The following is a 22,901-nucleotide window of genomic DNA, read 5'->3' as shown; positions in this document are numbered from 1 at the left end:
GGAGACACAGAATCGGAAACAGGCTCCAGGCTCCGAGCCATCAGCCCAGAGCCTGACACGGGGCTCGAACTCATGGACCGCGAGATCGTGACCTGGCTGAAGTCGGACGCTTAACCGACTGCGCCACCCAGGCGCCCCAAAAAAATTCTTGAGTTGGATGGTGGTGCTGGTTCACAACAAGAGGAATGCATGTAATGAACTGTACAGTACTTTAAAATGGTTTAAAATGGTAAATTTGGTGTTATGTATATTTTACACAGGGAAAAAAGTCATCCACGTAATCTTAAATATTATTGCAAAGACATCGTGTTAAGAATGACCGACCAAGACGGGGCGCCCGGGTGGCTCCGTCATTTGAGCATCCGACTTCGGCTCAGGTCATGATCTCGTGGTTTGTGGGTTCGAGCCCCACGTCGGGCTCTGTGCTGACAGTTCAGAGCCTGGAGCCTGCTTCGGAGTCTGTGTCTCTCTCTCTCTCTTTCTGCCCCTCCCCCACTCATGCTCTGTATCTCTCTGTCTCAGAAATAAATAAACATTAAAAAAAAATTAATAAAAAAAGAATGACCGACCAAGAGAGAATACCATATTTCAGAGGTTACAGCTGGTTTTCATAGGACAGAACAACAGCCTCTAAAGACACCATTGATAGAAGCCATTTATGAGGACAGGTGTTTTTGTTTTGTTTTGTTTTTTTAAGTTTTTTTTTTTTTTTTAACGTTTATTTATTTTTGAGACAGAGAGAGACAAAGCATGAACGGGGAGGGTCAGAGAGAGGGAGACACAGAATCTGAAGCAGGCTCCAGGCTCTGAGCTGTCAGCACAGAGCCCGACGCGGGGCTTGAACTCACGGACCGCGAGATCGTGACCCGAGCTGAAGTCGGCCGCTTAACCGACTGAGCCACCCAGGTGCCCCGGTGTTTTTTTTTTTTTTTAATGTTTTAATTTATTTTTGAGAGAGACGGTGTGCGAGTGGGGGAGGGGCAGAGAGAGAGGGAGACACAGAATCCGAAGCAGGCTCCAGGCTCTGAGCTGTCAGCACAGAGCCCAGTGCTGGGCTCGATCCCACAAACTGCAAGATCATGACCTGAGCCACAGTCGGATGCTTAACTGCCTGACCACCCAGGCGCCCCTGTCTGGGGACAGGTTTTACGTTAGCGAATATTACCTGCTTTTCTGCAGCTACTAAGAAATAAGGTACTCTGAAAGGGTTCTGTGTGCTTTGTGCCTGCTGGTTTAATTCTTAAAACAGTCCTATGAGGTAGCCATTGTTAATCCCTCCATTTTTGCAGGTGAAGGAATTCAGGCACGGAGATATTAATAATTTGTCCAAGATTTCACAACTAATAAGTAGCCTGAAACATTTGGCCCCAGAGACTGCTCTCTTAACTTGACTGTCAATTTCCACCTTCCCTAGGATCAGATTCATACCCTGAGAGTGACAAGGAGAACTTACATTAGGACCACCGTGTGTGCTTAGGTGGTTGTCCATTGTGCAGGGGCTCTCGGCTGAGGGGGTGGGTGAGTGGTCTCTGGAATCCAACCCACGCTCTGCTCATCGAGCCCCCTGAGGAAACGGCGCTTTTGCAAGTTCACATAAAGCATGAAACCTAGGTAGTGATGTATGTTAGCCATATGGGTTAGCGACAGTCTTGGCCAGACTCTGATGGTTTTGTTTTATCTTTCCTCTTCCCTTTTTTTGCCTTCTCAGGACTCAGCCCTTCCCTAGAAGTAGAAGGAGGACAAAATGACCAAGTTCAAGGTGAGTTGGGCTTCCTTTCTAGATTTGAAATTACTGTCTCATTTCTCAGTGAATAGTTGCATCCTTGAAAACAGTAGATTAATAGGCATTTCAAAACCTCTTCTGTGCCAGAGGATCACTACTTCTTACTTTAGTGTGGTTTAATTTTTTTTTAATGTTATTTATTCTTGAGAGACAGCAAGCCAGGGAGGGGCAGAGAGAGAGAGAGACAGGATGCGAAGCAGGCTCCACGTTGTCAGTGCAGAGCCCAGCGTGGGACTCAAACTCACGAACTGCCAGATCATGATCTGAGCTCAAGTTGGATGTTTAACTGACTGAGCCACCCAAGAGCCGCTAATACAGTTTAATTTTTGTTACTTTATTTTATCTTTCATAATTTCATGAATAAAATAGAGGAGAAAAGTGAATAGCAGTGAAAAAAGCCTCCCTAATTTTACTACTATTTTCCTTATAAAAACTGTTTCCATTTTCCCATGTCCTTTCCCTCATAGGCATCGGTAACTGTATATATATTTTTTTAATTATTTTTTTTTTAACATTTATTTATTTATTTTTGAGACAGAGAGAGACAGAGCATGAATGGGGGAGGGTCAGAGAGAGAGGGAGACACAGAATCTGAAACAGGCTCCAGGCTCTGAGCTGTCAGCACAGAGCCTGACGCAGGGCTTGAACTCATGGACCGCGAGGTCATGACCTGAGCCGAAGTTGGATGCTTAACCGACTGAGCCACCCAGGTGCCCTGGTAACTGTATATTTTTAATAGTTACATAAAAATTCTCAGATTATGCCTTTTCTAATTAATACAAATATATTTTCTACATTTTTTTAATTTTATTTTTTTTTTACATTTAGTTATTTTTGAGAGACAGAGAGAGACAGAGCACGAGTAGGGGAGGGGCAGACAAAGAGGGAGACACAGAATCCAAAGCAGTCTCCAGGCTCTGAGCTGTCAGCACAGAGCCTGATGTGGGACTCGAACCCACGAACTGCGAGATCATGACGTGAGCCAAAGTCTGATGCTTAACCGACTGAGCCACCCAGGTGCCCCTATTTCCTACATTTTTAATGGCTACATTATATTCCCTTATATTGATGTAGTCTGTGTGTATGTCTCATAACTTTTACCCCATTCACGGACATTCAGGTAGTTAAGAATTTTTACTATTTTATTTATTTTAATGTTTTATTTATTTTTGAGAGAGAGTGCAAGTCGGGGAGGGGCAGAGAGAGAGGGAGACAGGATCCCAAGCAGTGAGCAGTGACAGCAGTGAGCCTGATGTGGGGCTTGAACTCACGAACCGTCAGATCATGGCCTCAGCCAAAGTTGGATGCTCAACCGACTGAGCCACCCAGGCGCCCCCAGAATTTTTACTATTTCAAAGGACATTGTTATGATGAGCACCAGCTATTGTATAGAAGTGCCGAATCACTGTATCATATACCTGAGACTGATATTACACTGTATGTTAACTAACTGGGATTTAACAAAAATTTAAAAAATGAAAACTAGGAAAGTAAAATTATAATAAATTCTGATTTTGACATACTTAAAAAAGAACATTGTAGTAACAGTTGGCCTAATGTAAACCGTTTTCCTCAAAAAGGAATTTTGAGGGGTTTGCCATTTTTTGTTAATGTTTTTAGGAATGTAAATTGAAAAAGTACCTTTGATAGGCAAAATCCTCAGGGATATTGTATGTAGAATACTCAGATATGACAGTGCAACCAGGTATAACTGATGCTTTGCACAGAGAGAACATTCTTCCATATTTTCCCATAAGAAAGCTAGATACTTGGGGCGTCTGGGTAGCTCAGTCAGTTAAGCATCCAACTTCAGCTCAGGTCATGATATTGAGGTTCACGAGTTCAAGCCCCACATCGGGCTCTGTGCTGACAGCTCAGAGCCTGGAGCCTGCTTCGGATTCTATGTCTCCCTCTCTTTCTACCACAACCCTGCTCACGCTCTGTCTCTCTGTTTCTCAAAAATAAATAAACATTAAAAAAAAATTTTTAAAAAAAGAAAGCTAGGTTCTTTCTCATCCATGTCTGAATCCTATCATGTACATGTTTTATTTACTGATTTATATTTTTTTATTTGGGTATTGATTGATTTTTATCAAAGTAATAATGTGCTTTTTTTCCCCCTCCCTCTTTTTTATTCTTTTCAGTTTTTTATTTAAATTTTAGTTAGAATAGTGTTGGTTTCAGAAGTAGAATTCAGTGATTCATCACTTACATACCACACCAGTGCCTTTCCCAACAAGTGTCCTCCTGTACCCATCACCCATCCAGCCCATCCCCCTCCCACCTCCCTCCATCAACTGTCAGTGTGTTCTCTATCATGAAGAGTCTTTCATGGTTTGTTTCTTCCTCTTTTTCCTTTTTTTCCCCCTCCCATATGTTCATCTGTTTTGTTTCTTAAATTCCACATATGAGTGAAATCATATGGTATTTGTCTTTCTGCTACTTACTTACTAGCATAATACCCTCTGGCTCCATCCGCGTCGTGGCAGATGGCAAGATTTCATTCTTTTTGATGGCTCAGTAGTATTCCATTAGAAGGTACTTAATTTTATAAAGTCCAGTAGCACAGGGAGACATTCCAGATGCTTTTCTTACTGCGTTTAGCTTCCGACTGACCTTAAGAGGCAGTACTTTGTCTCCTCTGCATTTTAATTACAGAGACACAGGATTGTAGAATTTCAGAAAACTGTTTAAGTTCACACAGGAAAGCAAAGGTCTAACTGATCCAAAAAGACTCCGTGGATTTTTATTTGGATAAAGAGGGAGGCAAGGGCAAATAATTCTCCAGTCAGGGTCTTGGCCCTTCTACATGCACTTGGTTGCCCTATGCATGGAAGACAGCACAGATAATACTGCCTCTGCATGGTCACTCTTGAGGCTCCTTCTTTAGGATCTCTGATGCTCATTCAGGACGCTTGGATGTGCAGGGCTCCGGCGATGAACACACAATTCTCATATGAAAAGTTAAGACAGGGGGCGCCTGGGTGGCTCAGTCGGTTAATCGTCCAACTTTGGCTCAGGTCATGATCCCAAGACTTGTAACTTCAAACCCCGAGTCAGACTCTGTGCTGACAGCTCACAGCCCGGAGCCTGCTTCGGATTCTGTGTCTCCCTCTCTCTCTGCCCCTCCCTGCTCTCATGCTGTCTTGCTGTCTCTCAAAAATAAATAGACATTAAAAATTAAAAAAAAAGAAAAGTTAAGACAGTACTGTACATCAGCAATTCTTGACCGTGGGTGATCTTTGCCCCCAGGCAGTGTCTGGAAACATTTCTGGTGTCACCACTTGAGGGAGGCTTCTGGCTTCCAGTGCATAGAAGCCCGGGATGCTGGTAAACATCCTGCGGTGCGTGAGACAGGCCCCCGCCCCAACAACAAACATTATCTGGCCCAAAATGTGTGTCATGTCAAGGTCGAGAAACCATGCAGTGCACGAAGCTATACAAGAACAATAGCAAAACGTGGGTGACAGTATTTAAATATGTTTAAAAAAAAAAAAGCTTCAAATCTCTAATAGAAATTTTGCAGTCATAAAGTAAAACTCTGGTTGGACTATGAGCAAAGAACATTAACTGGCAATGTACTGAAGCAAAAAATAAAAGATGGCCAGTAAATATATGAAAATACGATAGCTCGTTAATTACTGAATTAGTACGAAAAGAACAAGTTGCTTTTTACTGATCAAATTTCTTAGGACTCAGAAACACTGGTTATATTCAGTGTTGCGTATGATGTGGAAAATCAGGGATATTTATATTCTCTTGGGGGAAGCGTAAAATACAGAGAAAGTTGAAAAGAAAACCTGGCGTTGTACATAGTAGTTTTGAAGTGGCGTATTCTTCGGCACTGCAATTTTTACTCCTTGGAATTTATCCTAGGAAAAGAATTAGATGGGAGGCTAGTATTTATGTAAAAGGTTGTTCTTTTCAGTATTTATTTTGAAAAGAAAAGAATGCCAGGTAAGACAGTATGTATTATTTGAAATGTTTAATCAGATAGTAGTGAAAATCTGTGGTCTCTGAAAATTGGAACCACTTTGTACCCACCCTTTCCAGTTTTCTCAGTGCTCTTCCTCTGAGTGGCCATCGGGCGCAAGATTGAGCTTATGTGTGCTTGATGTTGTAGGAGGCAGTGACGTTCAAGGACGTGGCTGTGGTCTTCACGGAGGAGGAGCTGGGGCTGCTTGACCCCGCCCAGAAGAAGCTGTATGGAGACGTGATGCTGGAGAACTTCCGGAACCTGCTCTCTCTGGGTGAGGACAGGTGCTCTGTGATTGAATGTCACCCCCTCTGTGTGGTTTATTTACCCTCCGATGTGTGGGGCTTTGGAGCTCTTGACCTAGTTTCCAGTGTTCTAATCAGCATAAGACGCAGAGATGGCATTTTTCTGGTCATCCCCCCCCCCCCCCCCCCCTGCCCCCAACAAAGTTTGTGTTTTGTACATGAGCCGTAAATTGACACCATGACTGCTGTATCCACATTTTTGGCTTTTCTCCAGTTGTGGTCATTTCCAATTAGTGGGTCATAACACACATTTAGGGTATTGTACCAGCATTTTTAAAGTTTATTTATTTATTTTGAGTGACAGAGCATGAGTGGGGGAGGGGCCAAGAGAGAGGGGGACAGAGAATCCCAAGCAGGCTCTGGGCTGTCACACAGAGCCTGATGCGGGGCTTGAACTCACGAACCGTGAGATCATGACCTGAGCCAAAAACCAAGAGTCAGGCGCTTAATTGACTGAGCCACCCAGGCTCCCCTATACCAGGATTTTTAATGAAATACAATAGGGTAGGGCACCTGGGTGGCTCAGTCAGTTAAGCATCAGACTTTGTCTCAGGTCACAATCTCACAGTCTGTGGGTTCGAGCCCCGCGTCGGGCTCTGTGCTGACAGCTTGGAGCCTGGAGCCTGTTTCAGATTCTGTGTCTCCCTCTCTTTCTGCCCCTCCCCTGCTCGCACTCTGTCTCTCTCTCTCTCTCTCTCTCTCTCCAAAATAAGTAAACATTAAAAAAATTAAAAAGAAAAAAGAGCTACAATAGGGTAGACAATGTCAGAGCCCTTGGCAATAACCACACATTGCAGCAGCAAAAACTACAGCCAGTTGCTGAAAATTGTGTGAGCAGTGGCGGAAAAAATCTGAAGCAAACAGACATTTTTTTACCCCGGTAGTTCACACCTAGATCTACATATCCTGGATTTTTGCAATAAAATGTCGTCCTCTGATGCATCATAATTAACAGTTTGGAAAACACTAATTTTGGTGTCCTAAACATGGTGTGGTGAAAACGCCTGTGTTGTGATTTTGGCCTCTGCTGTATTAATTTAAAATGTTTGTCCTTGCCTTTCCACAGGGCACCAACCCTTCACACCAGATGCAGTACCCCAGTTCAAGAGGGGAGGAAGGCTTTGGATGATAAAGGCAGCAACCCAGAGCCACGGCTCCTCAGGTGAGAGCCATGCGGCTCGGTCTGTCACGTCTCTTGTCACCTCCCCAGCTCTGGAGCAGGTCGCGGTCGGTGCCTTGTCTCTGAATTTCTGCAGCAGTTTTTAGCACCCTCCCTCTCTCCTTTGCTCATTTACAGCTGTTCTCCACTGGAAGTGACTCTTTTTTATTTTTTATTGTAGAGAGAGCGAGAGCAGGGGAGAGGGGCAGACAGAGAAGGAACCTTAAGCAGGCTCCACACTCCACACAGAGCCCGACACGGGGCTCCACCCCACGACCCTGGGATCATGACCTGAGCTGAAATCAAGAGTCAGGTGGTCAAGCGGACGGAGCCCCCCAGGAGCCCCTCGAAGTGATTCTTCTGCATGTTTGTCAGGTCTTGTCAGGCCTCTGCTTGAACCTCTGGTAGCTTCTTACCTGATTCAGAGCAGAATCCAAGTACTTACAGTGACTTCTGATGGCCCACCTGTCTGCTCCTTGCTCATCCTCCATCCCTCTGCAGACGTGACCTGTCGCTTTCCCCCACGCCTGTCTGTTCTGTCCAGTTTTGTCGCTCTGCTATGCTACCCGTGGCCCGGCCTTGTCACCCTCTACCCGTTCTTCCTTCTGTCATCCTCTTGGCCCCTCCCTTACTTCGCGTAAGTCCTTCTCAAATCCTAACTAACGTCATAAGAAAGACCTTCCGTGACCACTGTGTTCCTGACCCCTTCTTCTTCCCCGGTTCTCCTTTCCCTTACCCCGACTGATTTGGTGTCTAGGCATTGATCACCGCTTACCATATTAACATATATTTTTGCTTCGCTCACTCTGTTCTCACTAGAATGTAATTATCAGGAGAGAAGAAATTCTGTTGCCTTTATTGCTATATCCTCAGTGTGTAGGTCAGACTTGGCAGAGGACAGGTGTGCTATAAATATTTGTTGTGTGAATGAATGAGCTGATCATGGTTACGTGGACTTTTCCCCATTAGTCGTGGACGTCCTTAAAGGGTGTTAAACAGAAATGTGTGGTGAAGGCATCGTCTAGAACAGCCCGTGATTATCGTGATTATCTAATCGAATGTAATTGATTGGGTCCTTTTAGATATGTGTAGATTTGTACCCATTAAACCATATCCGATGACAGCTTAACTTTGCACTTGTAACCACAGTGAATATCATTTCAGCTCTGTGGCTTTCCTGCAGGTTTTAGTAGTTAATCCTACTGTCTGAGTGAAGAACCACTTTTTAGAATGAAGAATCTGATAGCCACTTTTGAGGCAGGTCTCCTATTAAGGAAAGTATCAGATATTAACTAGCTTTCACGTTAGGCTTTCCCTTCGTCGGTTTTCCTCATGGCAACCACCAACCTCATCCAAACAGTTAAAGAAAACAATGTCACCCACCACTATCCCTGTGTGTGTGTGTGTGTAGTTCTAACATGCATTTTATCCAGAGAAACCTTTACTTACAAAGCACTTTTAATATTTTACCATTCTGCTAATGCTTGTCATAAGCCACTAAATTTATTTCAGACTCACTGAGTCCAACCTGTAGCTTGTAAAACAGTGGTGTTGTCCATACAGGAACATGTTTCTGTATCCATCAGAGTGACAGCCTGCTTTCGGAGTCATTATTCCTGAGGCTCTAAATATTGACTCCTATATGAAGAAGGAAAAGTTTTACACACATAGGAAGAGATTACAAAAATTCAGAAGGGGGTGCCTCGGTGGCTCAGTCGGTTAAGCATCTGACTCTTGATGTTGGCTCAGGTCGTGATCTCACCGTTTGTGAGTTCAAACCCCATGTCGGGTTCTGCACTGACAGTGTGGAGCCTGCTTGGGATTCTCTCTCCCTCTCTCTCTGCCCCTCCCCCTCGTGTGTGTGTGCTTGTGCCTTCTCTCTCTCAAAAATAGATAAGTAAACATTGAAAAAAATATTTTCACAAGCAATCGATCCATAGGCCCCACAGCCAATTGTATGCCTTATGCTTTTTTTTTTTCCTTCTTTCCTCTCAAGCGATTCTTGCCATGATTTTATGATCAACATGATTTTATCATCAGCAACTTTCACTTAGGTTAGCCCTGCCTCTGGTGAAGCCTTTCAGCTTCCCAGCAAAGTTGCTGCTTCCATTCCTGTTATGGGTAACTTCCTTGAAAAAGCTCTTTTACTTTTGTAACAGAGCTCAGACTCTTGCAAAGAAGTCAAACTGGGGCTTATTTGTGTGTTCAACATGTACTTACGGAACGCTGCCATCTGGGAGTGCTGATAAAGCAATGAATGATCTAAGTGCTCGTCCTGGTGGATATTGCATTCAGGTGGGAGAAGACATAAAACGATAAAGGGCATAGATAGCGCATCTGATGTAATACGTGCCACATAAAAACAACACAGGGTAAGGTGAATGCCGAGAAGATTGCTGGGGGTGTCAAGGGATAGGGAGAATTTCCTGCTGGATGCTGGATGGTGAAAGAGGTCCTCACTGATGAGGTGTTATTTGAAGAGAGAGCTGAAAAGAAGTAGGTAGCAAGCTCTATAGTTTATTGACGGAACAGAGTCCCAAGGAGAACATAGCTCTTCCTGACTGATCCTGACTTGGAGAATCCACGCCATGCCCTGCTCCTTCTCACAGGTTCTTGGTCTGTTCTAAAAGATGAGCATCTCAGGGGGACCTGGTGGCTCAGTCAGTTAAGTGTCCTACTTCAGCTCACGTCATGGTCTTATGGCTTGTGGGTTCGAGCCCCGCATCAGGCTGTGTGTTGACAGCCCAGAGCCTGGAGCCTGCTCGGATTCTGTGTGTGTGTGTCTCTCTCTCTCTGCCCCTCCTCTGCTCACGCTCTGTCTCTCTCTCTCTCTCAAAAAAATAAATAAATATTAAAAAAAATTTTTTAAATGAATAAAAATAAAAGATGAGCTTCTGATTTTCCACTCTTTTTTTCCCCCCGAGGTGATAGGAACTTTATTGCTATGAGGTTTTAGAATAATGTATGTTAGTACCGTAAACCTCTTCCCCAATTGCCGTCCTGAAGGACATTTTCCTGCTTATACTCTGAATTTCAGGCACTTGGGTGATAAGATCTGTTCTCCCAAACACCTGTCTTTCCAACCAACCCAGTACATCAAGGCTTCTAACATGGAATAAAGTCCAATGAAATAATTTGAAGCAAAGGTTTTCAGATGTGTTTTCAGCACATCTTCTGATCGTCTGTCTGTAAAGGTCCTGCTGGACATTTTGAGCATTTGGTCAGATGTGCATGCAGTAGGCAGAATTATGTGGAGACTATTTATCGGACACCTGGTTTAGCAAAGAAGAGAGAGCTTTTAGGTGGGTGCAGCTTCGTCTTTGGAAAGATTCCCTAGGAAGTGTTTTTCTTGATCTGCAATCACCAAATTTCTAACCTGTTTCTCACATATAAAACTTAGTATGATTCTAACTGGAATCATACTACATATTACATATCTCATTAACGTGTAGTGAATAGGAGCCTGGTGGACCACCTCTAGGTTTTCGATGATAAAAATGGCAGGGTGTCACAGACTTTGAATCTGGAGTTCTCTCTTGTCCAGCAAGAGAGCGGACGCAGACTTGAATATGAGAGAGGCTAATGTCCGGGAGGAGACAAGCGTCCCGAGTAAGGGTCCTTGTTCCGTATTTATTAGGATCGGAAGGCTTACAAGTCTGCCTCTAACTGTTCCTCTACCTGTTTGTAGACATTTGCATCCTTTGGAAGCGGCTTTCCGCTCTGTGCTTTGTTCTGTGCTTGGCTTTTTCACCCTGTGGCAGCTTTCCACCTCAACCTTGTTAACCCATTGGTGCAAGCTCCGGGAATTCTTAAACTTATTCCCTACAGTGTGGCGCCTGGGTGGCTCAGTCGGTTAAGTGTCCCACTTTGGCTCAGGTCATGATCTCACAGTTCATGAGTTTGAGCCCCGCATGGGGCTCACTGCTCTCAGCACAGAGACTGCTTGGGATCCTCTGTCCTCCTCCCACCCCTTCCCTGCTCCCGCTCTCTCTCAAAAATGAATAAACATTTTTAAAAAACGGTACCTTCTCCTGGTTCATGTTAAGCCTTCGGTTGTGGGCCTTAAGTTTATAACCTTGGTACCTCTGACCAAAGCATTTAATGTGCCCCATCTCTAAATTCTCTTTATCCTTTTAGGAGACAGGAATCTAAATGATGCGGAGACTCTTCAGGAAATTGGATTAAAGTACCTGCCACATGAAGAGCTTTTCTGCTCGCAGATCTGGCAACAGGTTACAAAGGAGTTAATCCAGAGCCAAGACGCCATGGTAAATATTCAAGGAACTGACTCTCAGCTGGAAAAACAGGGTGATGCACTCTATAAAGATGGGGAGTTTGGTAAAGGCTTTAATCAGACTTCGTGTCTTCAAATTCACCACAGAGACCACACAGGAGGAAACCCCTATAAGGGGGGAGAGTGTGAGAATGGTTTCATTGAGCACTCTCATCCTCAGACTCACCAGACAGCCCATGTGGGAGAGAAGCCCTATAAATGTGAAAAATGTGGAAACACCTTCCGCCGACTTTCAAGCCTTGAAGCCCATCAGAGAGTCCACAGCGGGGAGAAATCGTACAAACACGATACATCGTGTAAGGGTCTCAGACAGAGGTCACGTCTTCGCCATCCGCAGAGAGCCCCCCCTGGAGAGAATCCACACAAGTACGAGGAGTGTGGGAGGAGCGTCCAGAGAAGCTCCCAGTGTCAAGCTCCTCTGGTAGTCCGCACGTTGGAGAAACCTTATAAATGTGAGGAGTGCGGGCAGAGCTTCAGCCAGGGCTCTTATCTTCAAGTCCACCAGAGAGTCCACGTGGGAAAGAAACCCTATAGATGTGAAGAGTGCGGGAAGGGCTTCAGTTGGCGTTCGCGACTGCAGGCTCACCAGCGAATCCACACAGGAGAGAAACCATACAAATGCGAGGCCTGTGGCAAGGGCTTTAGTTACAGCTCACACCTTAACATCCATTGTCGAATCCACACGGGAGAGAAACCCTATAAATGTGAAGAGTGTGGGAAAGGCTTCAGTGTGGGCTCACACCTTCAGGCCCATCAGGTCAGCCACACTGGAGAGAAACCTTACAAATGCGAGGAGTGTGGGAAGGGCTTCTGTCGGGCCTCAAATCTTCTGGACCATCAGAGAGGCCACACTGGTGAGAAACCGTATCAGTGTGATGCCTGTGGAAAGGGCTTCAGTCGTAGCTCAGATTTTAACATTCACTTTAGAGTCCATACGGGAGAGAAACCCTATAAATGTGAGGAGTGTGGGAAAGGCTTCAGTCAGGCCTCAAATCTTCTGGCCCATCAAAGAGGCCACACTGGAGAAAAACCATACAAGTGTGGTACATGTGGGAAGGGCTTCAGCCGGAGTTCAGATCTTAACGTTCATTGTAGAATCCACACGGGAGAGAAACCCTATAAATGTGAGAAGTGTGGTAAGGCCTTCAGTCAGTTCTCGAGTCTTCAAGTGCACCAGAGAGTCCACACTGGAGAGAAACCGTATCAGTGTGCGGAGTGTGGGAAGGGCTTCAGCGTGGGTTCGCAGCTCCAAGCCCATCAGAGGTGCCACACTGGAGAGAAGCCGTACCAATGTGAGGAGTGCGGGAAAGGATTCTGTCGGGCCTCGAATTTTCTGGCTCATCGTGGCGTCCACACGGGAGAGAAACCGTACCGGTGTGACGTGTGCGGTAAGCGCTTCAGACAGAGATCCTATCTTCAAGCCCACCAGAGGGTCCACACTGGGGAGAAACCATACAAGTGCGAGGAGTGCGGGAAGGTCTTCAGTTGGAGCTCATACCTTCAAGCCCATCAGAGAGTCCACACTGGGGAGAAACCATACAAGTGTGAGGAGTGCGGGAAGGGGTTCAGTTGGAGCTCAAGCCTTATAATTCATCAGCGAGTGCATGCTGACGATGAGGGTGATAAAGACTTTCCCACCTCGGAGGATTCACGCAGGAAGGAAGCTCCAGAAAAGCGATAATGTTCTAATACCTCAAATGGGTGCTGAAACAATCCCGTTACCAGACCTGTCATAGGAGACAAAACATTTGTTGAAAGAGAGTCAGTATTTCAGCCGGAGCTCCACATGTCCCAGTGGTTGGGCGACCACATAGCAGAGAAGCCTCATGAGAGCGGAGACTTACGTAAGGGCTTCATTTAGAACGTTGACACGTAGCAGATGTGCCACAGAAGAGAGGCTTAGGAGGGATGAGTCCGTCTTCCGCTAGAATATAAGCTCCAGGAGAGTAGAGATGCGTCGGCTGCCAAATCTATTCAGCCTTTCAGTGCCTCACACGTTGTAGGTGTTCGGTAACGTTCAATCAGTGTAGGGAGAAGAGTCATCGTTGAGATTTTTTTCTTCGGTTCGTCTCGCAAAATGTCTATGAGATGTACTTAGAAGAGGAAATCTGCAAGGCTTAGAGGACGTGTAAATTAGGCATGTGGGCTCATTTCCCCAACCCCACAGGTCCTGTGAACTGGTGTTTCTCAGCCTGTCGGGGGGTCCAAAAATCAATTCAGTGGGTTGTAACCAGCACTTACATGTGTGCGGATTCTTTATTGAGGTATAATTTGCATGCAGTAACATGCATAAATCTCAAGTTTACAGCTTCCTGAAGTTTTGCAAATGTATAACACTTGTGTAATCCTCACCCAAATTGATGTGTGCAGTATTTCTATTAAACCGGACTGTTCCCTTGTGTGCATTTCTAGTCATTCCCACCTCCGGTGGCGGCAAGGATGATTTTTATACCTCACGTTGGTTGAGGCTGTTCTTGGACTTCCTGTGGCTTCAGTATGTACTCTTTTATGTCAGGATTCTTTGGATCAAACATGATCATCAAACATGAAAGCAAAGTTGAAAAAATTCAGTATCTATTCATGAGAAAAATTCCTCAGGGAGATAAGAGCCATCTATGAAAATTCTACAAGTTAGCATTCTTTAAAATTTTTTTTTAATGTTTATTTATTTCTGAGACAGCATGAGCAGGGGAGGGACAGAGAGAGAGGGAGACACAGAATCTGAAGCAGGATCCAGGCTCAGAGCTGTCGGCACAGAGCCCAACGCGGGGTTCGAACCCACGAACCCTGAGATCACGACCTGAGCCGAAGTCAGACACTTCACCGACTGAGCCCCCCAGATGCCCCTACAAGTTAGCGTTCTTTTTAAAATTATTATTAAGGATTAATTTATAGGCAGTAAATTGGCTCTTTGGTGTAGGGTTCTTTGTTTTGGCAAATGATTACTATTGTATCACCGCCCCAACAGTCAAGACATTTAACAGTTCCGTGACCCCCTTGCCCTGAAATTCCTTTGTACTCTCGTGGTCAGCCCCTTCCCTATCACCCCTCCCTACCTTTGGCAACCCTCTACCTGCTCTCTGTATGCATAGTTTACTTTTTCTGGAATGTCCTAAAATGGAATCATTCAGACTGTAGTCTTTGGAGTCTGGCTTCTCCCACTTAATGCTTCTGAGATTCATCGATCTTGATGTGCGGATTGCTAGTCATTCCCCTTGTCGCTGAGTCGTGTTCTGTTACAGGGATGTACCACGTTTGGTTTATCCATTTATCACTTCAAGGATATTTGAGTTTCCAGTTGTTAGTGGTGATAAAGAAAACGGTGACTAGTGTTTGCATACAGGGCCGTGTATCAACACAGGTTTTCTTTGTCTTCGTAAATACTTAAGAGGGGGGTTGTATGCATGTTCAACTGTATGGAAAAGCTCACGGCTCTAAAATGGATGTACCGTTTTGGGGCGCCTGGGTGGCGCAGTCGGTTAAGCGTCCGACTTCAGCCAGGTCACGATCTCGCGGTCCGTGAGTTCGAGCCCCGCGTCGGGCTCTGTGCTGACAGCTCAGAGCCTGGAGCCTGCTTCCGATTCTGTGTCTCCCTCTCTCTCTGCCCCTCCCCCGTTCATGCTCTGTCTCTCTCTGTCCCAAAAATAAAAAAATAAAAAAATAAAAAAAATTAAAAAAAAAAATAATAAATAAAATGGATGTACCGTTTTGTCATCCCACCATCAGTGCGTATCAAAGTTTTGTTTTGTTTTTAGCATTTCGCTAGGTTCATAGTGGCATCTTTCTTTGGTTTTAATTTACATTTCCCGGGGCACCTGGGTGTCTTAGTCGGTTGGGCATCTGACTTCGGCTCGGGTCATGATCTCATGGTTTGTGGGTTCGAGCCTTGCGTTGGGCTCTGTGCTGACAGCTCAGAGCCTGGACCCTGTTTCCAATTCTGTGTCTCCCTCTCTCTGACCCTCCCCCGCTCACACTCACTCTCTCTCTCAAAAATAAATAAACATTAAAAAAATTTTTTTAATTTACATTTCCCTGATGACTATGTTAAGCATCTTTCATATCTGAATGTTTGCTATACATGTATCTTTTCTTTGGGGGACTGTTCTCTTCTTGAATTTTGAAAGTTTGTATGTTCTGGATGTATGTCCTTCTATGTTTTGCAAATGTTTTATCTCTGCGTGTAGTTTATGTTTTTATTCCATTATCAGTATTTTTTAAATTATTTTTTTAATGTTTATTTATTTTTGAGAGAGAGGAAGACAGTAAGTGACAGGGGAAGGGGCAGAGAGAGAGGGAGACACAGAATCCGAAGCAGGCTCCAGGCTCTGAGCTGTCAGCACAGAGCCTGATGCGGGGTTTAAACCCATGAACAGTGAGATCATGACCTGAGCCAAAGTTGGACGCTTAACTGACTTAGCCACCCAGGCGCCCCCATTATCAGTATTTTTCACGAAGCAGGTGTTTTGTTTTTGATGAAGTTCAGTTTTCATCTTCCGTGGATTCGGCTTTTGGATTCAGATCTGAGAACTCTGCCTAATCCAAGGTCACAAAGATTTTTCTCCTTTTTTTTTCTTAAGTTTATTTATTTTGAGAGAGTGAGACACGTGTGTGCACGTGGGTAGGGGAGGGGCAGAGAGAGGGGAAGAGAGAATCCCACGCAGGCTCCACACTGTCAGCACAGAGCCTGACATGGGGCTCCATCTCATGAACCATGAGATCGTGACCTGAGCTGAGATCAAGAGTCTGGTATTTAACCAACTGAGCCACCCAGGTGCCCCTCTCCTCTTTTTTATCTAAAAGTTTGTTTCAGGTTTAACATTTAGGTCTATGATCCATGTGAGTTAGTCTGTATAAAATGTGGGGTCAAGGGCCAATTTTTTGGCATGGAAACATCCAGTTAACTATCCTTTTAACATCAAATTGCTGTTGTACCTTTGTGAAAAATCTGTAGATCATACATGTGTGGGTCTTTTTCTGGCCTCTCTGGTTCCATCAATCTATATGTCTGTCATTTTGCCAATATGTAGCTTTATACACTAAGTCTTGAGATGAGATAGTATGAGTCTTCCAACTCTATTCTTTTTCAGAATATTTTGGCTATTTTTTTTTTAAGTTTAAATTGCCTTTTTTTTTTTTTTTTTTTAGTTTATTTAATTTTGAGACAGAGAGAGAGAGAGTGTGTGTGTAAGCAGAGGAGAGAGGCAGAGAGAGAAGGAAAGAGAATCCCAAGTGGGCTCTGCATTGTCCGTACAGGCTTAAACTCACGAACCATGAGATCATGACCTGAGCTGAAATTAAGAGTTGGAATCTTAACCAACCGAGCCACCCTGGCACCCCCTATTTTGGCTATTTTGTCTGCTTTTCCATAATTTTTAGAATAAGCTTTGTGACTAAGCTTTGTGAAATTAAGCTCATTACTGGGAATTTTATTGAAATTGCATTGAATATATATAGGTGAGTTTAGGGAGACTTAGCATCTTATCAATATTGGATATTCTCTCTTTTTTTTTTTTAGCAATATTTAATATTCTAAACCACAGGCACCATATATCTGCCTATTTGTTTAGGACTCCTTTAATTTCTTTTATCAGTAATTTGTAGTTTTCAGTACATAGATCCTGCTCATATTTTATTAGATTTATACTTAAGTACTCTGGTTTTTGGTATTAAACTAAATGGTACTATTTTTCAAATTTCAACTTCCAGCTGTTCATTGCTAGTATATAGAAATGCAATTGTTCTATGTTAACCTTGTAGCCTACAATCATGTCAAACTTGTATATTAAAGTAGCTCTTCTATATAGATTTCCTGGGATTTTCTGTAATCAGATAATGTCATCCACAAAAAGATTAATCTTTCCATGCCAGTTGATGTGCATGTTCAGCAACGTCACTGCGACGTAAGGAAGCTTCCCCACCAACATTAGGTTTGGGTCACAAAACTCATGACAGACACCCTTTGGGATGATCAAAGGTGGAGAGAACACTTGTCCAGGAGAAGGTCCAGAGCAGAAAGAACAGTCAATGTTCAGGTATTTTATAGAGTAGAAGTCCTCTCACAGTTAAGTTAAAAATGAGTGGTGCCTGGGTGGCTCAGTTGCTTAAGCATCCGGCTTCGGCTCAGGTCATGATCTCGCGGTTCGTGAGTTTGAGCCCCGCGTCGGGCTCTGTGCTGATGGCTCAGAGCCTGGAGCCTGCTTCAGATTCTATGTCTCCCTCTCTCTCTGCCCCTTCCCCATTCATGCTCTGTCTCTCTCACTCTCAAAAATAAATAAATGTTAAAAAAAAAATTTTTTTTTAATGGTTGGAGGTTGCTTGTGCTTTGTGAGTGAACCTTACCCCAGAACCTTACCAGAATTGTGAAGGAGGCAGAGGACATGGGCAGGAGATGAAGCTTATACGTTGCTGACACAAAATCAGATGTCTTTGTTTCTTTCCGATGGGCTTCACAATTGACTCCTTTTTTTGTTTGTTTATTTTGAGAGAGAGAGAGAGAGAGAGAGAGAGCATGTTCGTGCGCATGCATGTGGGTGGGGGAGGGGGCAGAGAGGGGAAGAGACAGAATCCCAAGCAGGCTCCATACTGTCAGCAGAGAGCCTGGCATGGGGCTCGATTTAATGAACCATGAGATATTTGATATGACTTCAGTATTAAAATTTTTAGACTTCTTTTGTAATATAACATATGATCTTGGAGAATGTTCTGTGTGAGCTTCAGAAGAATATTCTGCTGCTGTTGAATGGAATGTTCTATGTTGGGTCCCTTCGGTCTAATGTAGTTCATGTTCAATCTTTCCTTATTGATTTTCTTAAGTTTTTTTTTTTTTATGGCTTTCTTAAGTTTTTTAAATGTTTATTTTTGAGAGAGAGACACACACACACACACACACACACACACACACACACACAGTGCAAGTGGGGGAGGGTAGGGAGAGGGAGACACAGAATTCGGAAGCAGGCTCCAGGCTCCGAGCCGTCAGCACAGAATCCGCAGCAGGGCTCAAACTCATGAACTGTGAGATTGTGACCTGAGCCAAAGTCAGACAGTTAACCGACTGAGCCACCCAGATGCCCCTCCTTATTATTGATTTTCTATCTGGATGATCTATCCATTGTTAAAAGTAGGGTACTGAGGTCCCCTTCTAGTATTGCATTTTTGTTTCTCTCTTCAGATCTGTTAATATTTGCTTAATATATTTAGTTTCAATGTTGGGCACACATTTACACTCGTTTTATCTCGATAAATTTACCCCTTTAACACTGTATGATTACTTTCTCTGTCTCTTGTTACGGTTTTTGACTTAAAGTCTGTTTTGTCTGATATAAGTATAGCTGCTTGTGCTTTCTTCAGTTCCCATTTCCGTGAATTATTTTGTATTCGTTTCTTCATTTTCAACCTATGTGGGTCCTTAAAGCTGAAGTGAGTCTCTTGTACGCAGCATGTAATTGGTTCTTCTTTTTTGGTCCATTCAGCCAAGACTCTGTGTCTTTTGGCTGGAGAATTCAATCCATTTGCATTTAAAGTAATACTGATAGCTAAGGACTTAATAATGCCACCTTGTTAATTATTTTCTGACTGTTCTGTAGTTCCTTTGTTCCTCTCCCCCTCTCTTGCTGTATACTTAGGTTATCTGAGGATTTTCCATAGTGCCGTATTTTGATTCCTTTCCCTTTCACTTTTGTGTACTACAGGTTTTGTTTTGTGGTTTCCATGAGCTTTCATAAAACATAACCATTATACCTTTGATCACATATAAAACTTTGTGCTTTTCTCCTTAGACTGTATGTTTTTGATGTCACAATTTATATATTTTTATATTATGGATCCACTAATAAATTTTTGTTGCTACGTATTTTTTCAAGTTTTTATTTAAATTCCAGTTAACATACCTTGTAATATTAGTTTCAGTTGTAGAATTTAGGGATTCGTCACTTACTTACGACCCCTGGTGCTTTTCACATGTACCCGCCTTAATCTCCATCACCTATTTAACCATCCCTCCCTCAACCTCCACTCTGGTGACCATCAGTTTGTTCTCTAAAGTTAAGAATCTATTTTTTGGTTTTCCTCTTCCCATCCCTCCTCCCACGTTCATTTGTTTTGTTTCTTGAAGTCCACATATGAGTGAAATCATTTGTCTTTGTCTGAGTGACTTATTTCACGTAATACTTGCTAGCTCTATCCATGTCATTGCAAATGACAAGACTTCATTCTTTTTATGGCTGATTTGTATTCCATGGTGTGTATATACTACATCTTCTTTATCCGTTCATCACTTGATGGACACTTGGGCTCTTTCCATAATTTGGCTATTGTTGAATCAAATGCTGCTATAAACATCTGGGTGCATATATCCCTTCCAATCTGTATTTTTGTATCCTTTGAGTAAATACCTTGTGGTGCATTTGTTGGATCGTAGGGTAGTTCTATTTTTGACTTTTTGAGGAACCTATAGTTGTTTTAAATGCTTTTCTTTTTTAACCCTAGAATTAAGGAATTGATCACAACTAGGAGAATTTGACAATATACTTCCCTTTCTTTACCAGTGAGGTTTATACTTACATGTTCATTTTACTAATTCGTATCCTTTCATTTCAGCTTGAAGAACTCCCTTTAGCAGTTTCTGTAGAGCAGGTCTAGGGATGATCAACTCCTTCGACTTTTGTTTGTCCGGAAAAGTCTTTATTTCTGCAGCACAGCTTTGCTGAGTAGCATTGGTTGCCATTTTTTTGTTTTTTGTTTTTTTCCCTTTTGGCACTTGGAATACATCATCTCTCTCCTAGCCTACGAGGTCTTTGATGACATATCCTGTGGTGATGAGTTTCTTTTCCTGTGCTGCTTTCAAAATTCTCTCTTTAATTTTTTAATAGGTGTATTATAATGTGTGTCGGTGAAGTCCTCTTTCAATGGAAAATGTTCCAGGACCTATGAAGTTCATGTACCTGGGTGTGCATATCACTCCCCAGATTTGGGGATTTTTCAGCCATTAGGTAATTTTTTAAACATTTTTATTTATTTTTGAGAGACAGAACGTGAGTGGGGGAGGGACAGAGAGAGGGGGAGACACAGAATCCAAAGCAGGCTCCAGGCTTTGAGCTGTCAGCACAGAGCCCTACAAGAGGCTTGAACCCATGAACCATGAGATCATGACCTGAGCTGAAGTCAGACACTTTACTGACTGAGCCACCCAGGCACCCCGTCAGCCATTATATAATTTTTTTAAATAAGCTTTCTTTCCCTTTCTTCTTCTGGGACTCCCATGATGTGTATATTGTTTATCTGTATTCGATCCCATAATTCACATAGGCTTTCTTCACTCTTTTTCATTTTCTTTTCTTTTTTTTTTTTAATGTTTGTTTATTTTTGAGAGAGAGAGGGAGACACAGAATCCAAAGCAGGCTCCAGGCTCCAAGCTGTCAGCACAGAGCCCAACAGGGCACGAACCCACGAACCGTGAGATCATGACCTGAGCCAAAGTCAGATACTTAACCGGCTGAGCCAACCAGGCACCCCTCACTCTTTTTCATTTTCTTCTCCTCTGACTGAAAATTTCTAATGACCCCTCTTTGAATTAACAGATTTTTTTATTCTGCTTGATCAACCCTTAGGTTCGTGCTCTCTGTCGCACTTTTCATTTCATTTATTGTATTTTGGGGCTCCAGACTTTAACTTTGCTTCTTTTTTTCCAACTTGTATCTCTCCGTTGAACCTGCTGTTTTGTTCATGTATTCTTTTCCTAATTTTGTTGGGTTGTCTATCAGTGTTCTCCTGTAGCTCACTGAGCTTCCTTAAAAGTTATTTTGAATTCTTTGTCAGGCAATGCTTCTCTCTCCATTTCTTTGAAGGTACTTACTGGAAAAGGATCGTGTTCCTTTGGTAATGCCAGTTTCCTTGATTTCTTATATCCCTTGAACTGTGTTGCTGTCTTCTCATTTGAAGAAGCAGTTACCTCCTCCAGGCTCTACCGACTGGCTTCAGGGGAGAAATGCTATCATTATCAGCTGGCTGGGGATTCTGAGTCTTTCTCAGAACTTTTCTATCGATGTATCCACTCCACACTCGTGTTCCCTCTTGGTGGGGGAATTTATAAGATTGTATGCTTTTTCCCAGCAAAGCCAGGCTTGGTGATGAGACCGTCCCTTTTTCTCCCCCTTCGAGTGTTGTCCTGAAGTGCTTACATTTGTGTCCCTTTTCCCAATCCTGCAGAATTGGGATGACCGTCTGTGTGTGCCAGAGGTGTGCAAAGGCTCATGCTTATCATCTTCTGGGGTGGGTGCAGGCAGCTAGCCACAAAGTAGAGGAAATGAGGCATGTGGCGTGTTGGGGTGCTAATGGGCAGTTTGGGGAGCCTGCAGGAGAGGTATCCCCAGCACTTGTGGGCAGGCTTCCTGGCAGTCTGTGATGCACTTAGTAGAATTTGATGAGTTCCAAGCCCTGGTTGCTGTGCTCCCAGCCTCTCCCAACCCTTCGGCCATACAGATCACCTCGGTATTGTGGGTAGAGCAGGAAAGAAGTGGGCCTTTTGAGTAGCAGCTCACACAGCTGGGGAAGCCTAGCACTTGACTCACATGATCTTACTTCCCCACCCACATGGGAGAAATTGCAGGCCAATGGGATCTGCCTTCACGGTGAGCTCTGCTGTCGTGGAGGAGAGGTGACACAGGGAAAGAGAAACTCTTCTCCCCTTCACTGCATCTGTTCTCAGATTTGTTGCTGCTCCACCAGTGCTGGAACTTTTCTGTTGGAATATGGAATGCCTACAAATGTCCTCGTATCCAGGAGTGATTGCCCTCAACCCCCTGAATTTTGCAAAGTCGTCCTTGCTGCTAGAAGCAGCCATTCCGCTACTGCCTGAGGAAAATGACCCCTTTTGTCCCCGAAGAGCATGTAATGGCTTCCTCTGAGATAGAGACCTTGAAAGACAGGGGTGCCTGGGTGGCTCAGTCGGTTAAGCATCCGACTTCGGCTCAGGTCATGATCTCAGAGCCCGTGAGTTCAATCCCCACGTCGGGCTTTGTGCCGACAGCTCAGAGCCTGGAGCCTGCTTCAGATTCTGTGTCTCCCTCTCTCTCTCTGCCCCTCCCTCTGCTCGTGCTCTTTCTCTCTGTCTCTCAAGAGTAAATAAACATTAAAAAAATTAAAAAAAGAAAGACACTGCTGATTCTCCTCAGGACTGAATCCTGCCACACCTCTTTGCTTCCACAACTACACGTAGATTCAAGTCACACCTGATACCAAAGCCTTAGGTACAAATGACACTGAAGTGGTACTCTGCACATTGAAAGAATTTCATGATTTTTCAGCTTAGGTAGATAAATCTGGGAACATGTCTGGGGGTGGATCTTTGGGATATGGGGTTGTGACACAAGGAGTATAAAATTGGA

At 43.8% G+C, this 22,901-nt stretch overlaps 1 protein-coding gene across 1 annotated transcript in view; it reads left to right on the top strand.

Annotated features, from left to right (window-relative positions):
* LOC125915235 (zinc finger protein 45-like) overlaps positions 1-13,916 on the top strand; it is a 31,593-nt gene extending 17,677 nt beyond the window's left edge. The window contains exons 4-7 of the mRNA XM_049620949.1: positions 1,709-1,759; positions 5,907-6,033; positions 7,131-7,226; positions 11,361-13,916. Coding sequence (XP_049476906.1) covers positions 1,745-1,759; positions 5,907-6,033; positions 7,131-7,226; positions 11,361-13,198 — 2,076 coding nt within the window. The 5' untranslated portion in view covers positions 1,709-1,744 and the 3' untranslated portion in view covers positions 13,199-13,916. The remainder of the gene's footprint in view (positions 1-1,708; positions 1,760-5,906; positions 6,034-7,130; positions 7,227-11,360) is intronic.
* The last annotated feature ends 8,985 nt before the right edge of the window (positions 13,917-22,901 follow it).

Source organism: Panthera uncia, assembly GCF_023721935.1.
Source record: "Panthera uncia isolate 11264 chromosome E2 unlocalized genomic scaffold, Puncia_PCG_1.0 HiC_scaffold_19, whole genome shotgun sequence".
NCBI classification, from domain to species: Eukaryota; Metazoa; Chordata; class Mammalia; order Carnivora; family Felidae; genus Panthera; species Panthera uncia.
The sequence above is the reverse complement of the archived record's forward strand: the minus strand, read 5'-3'. Positions and strand labels throughout refer to the sequence as shown.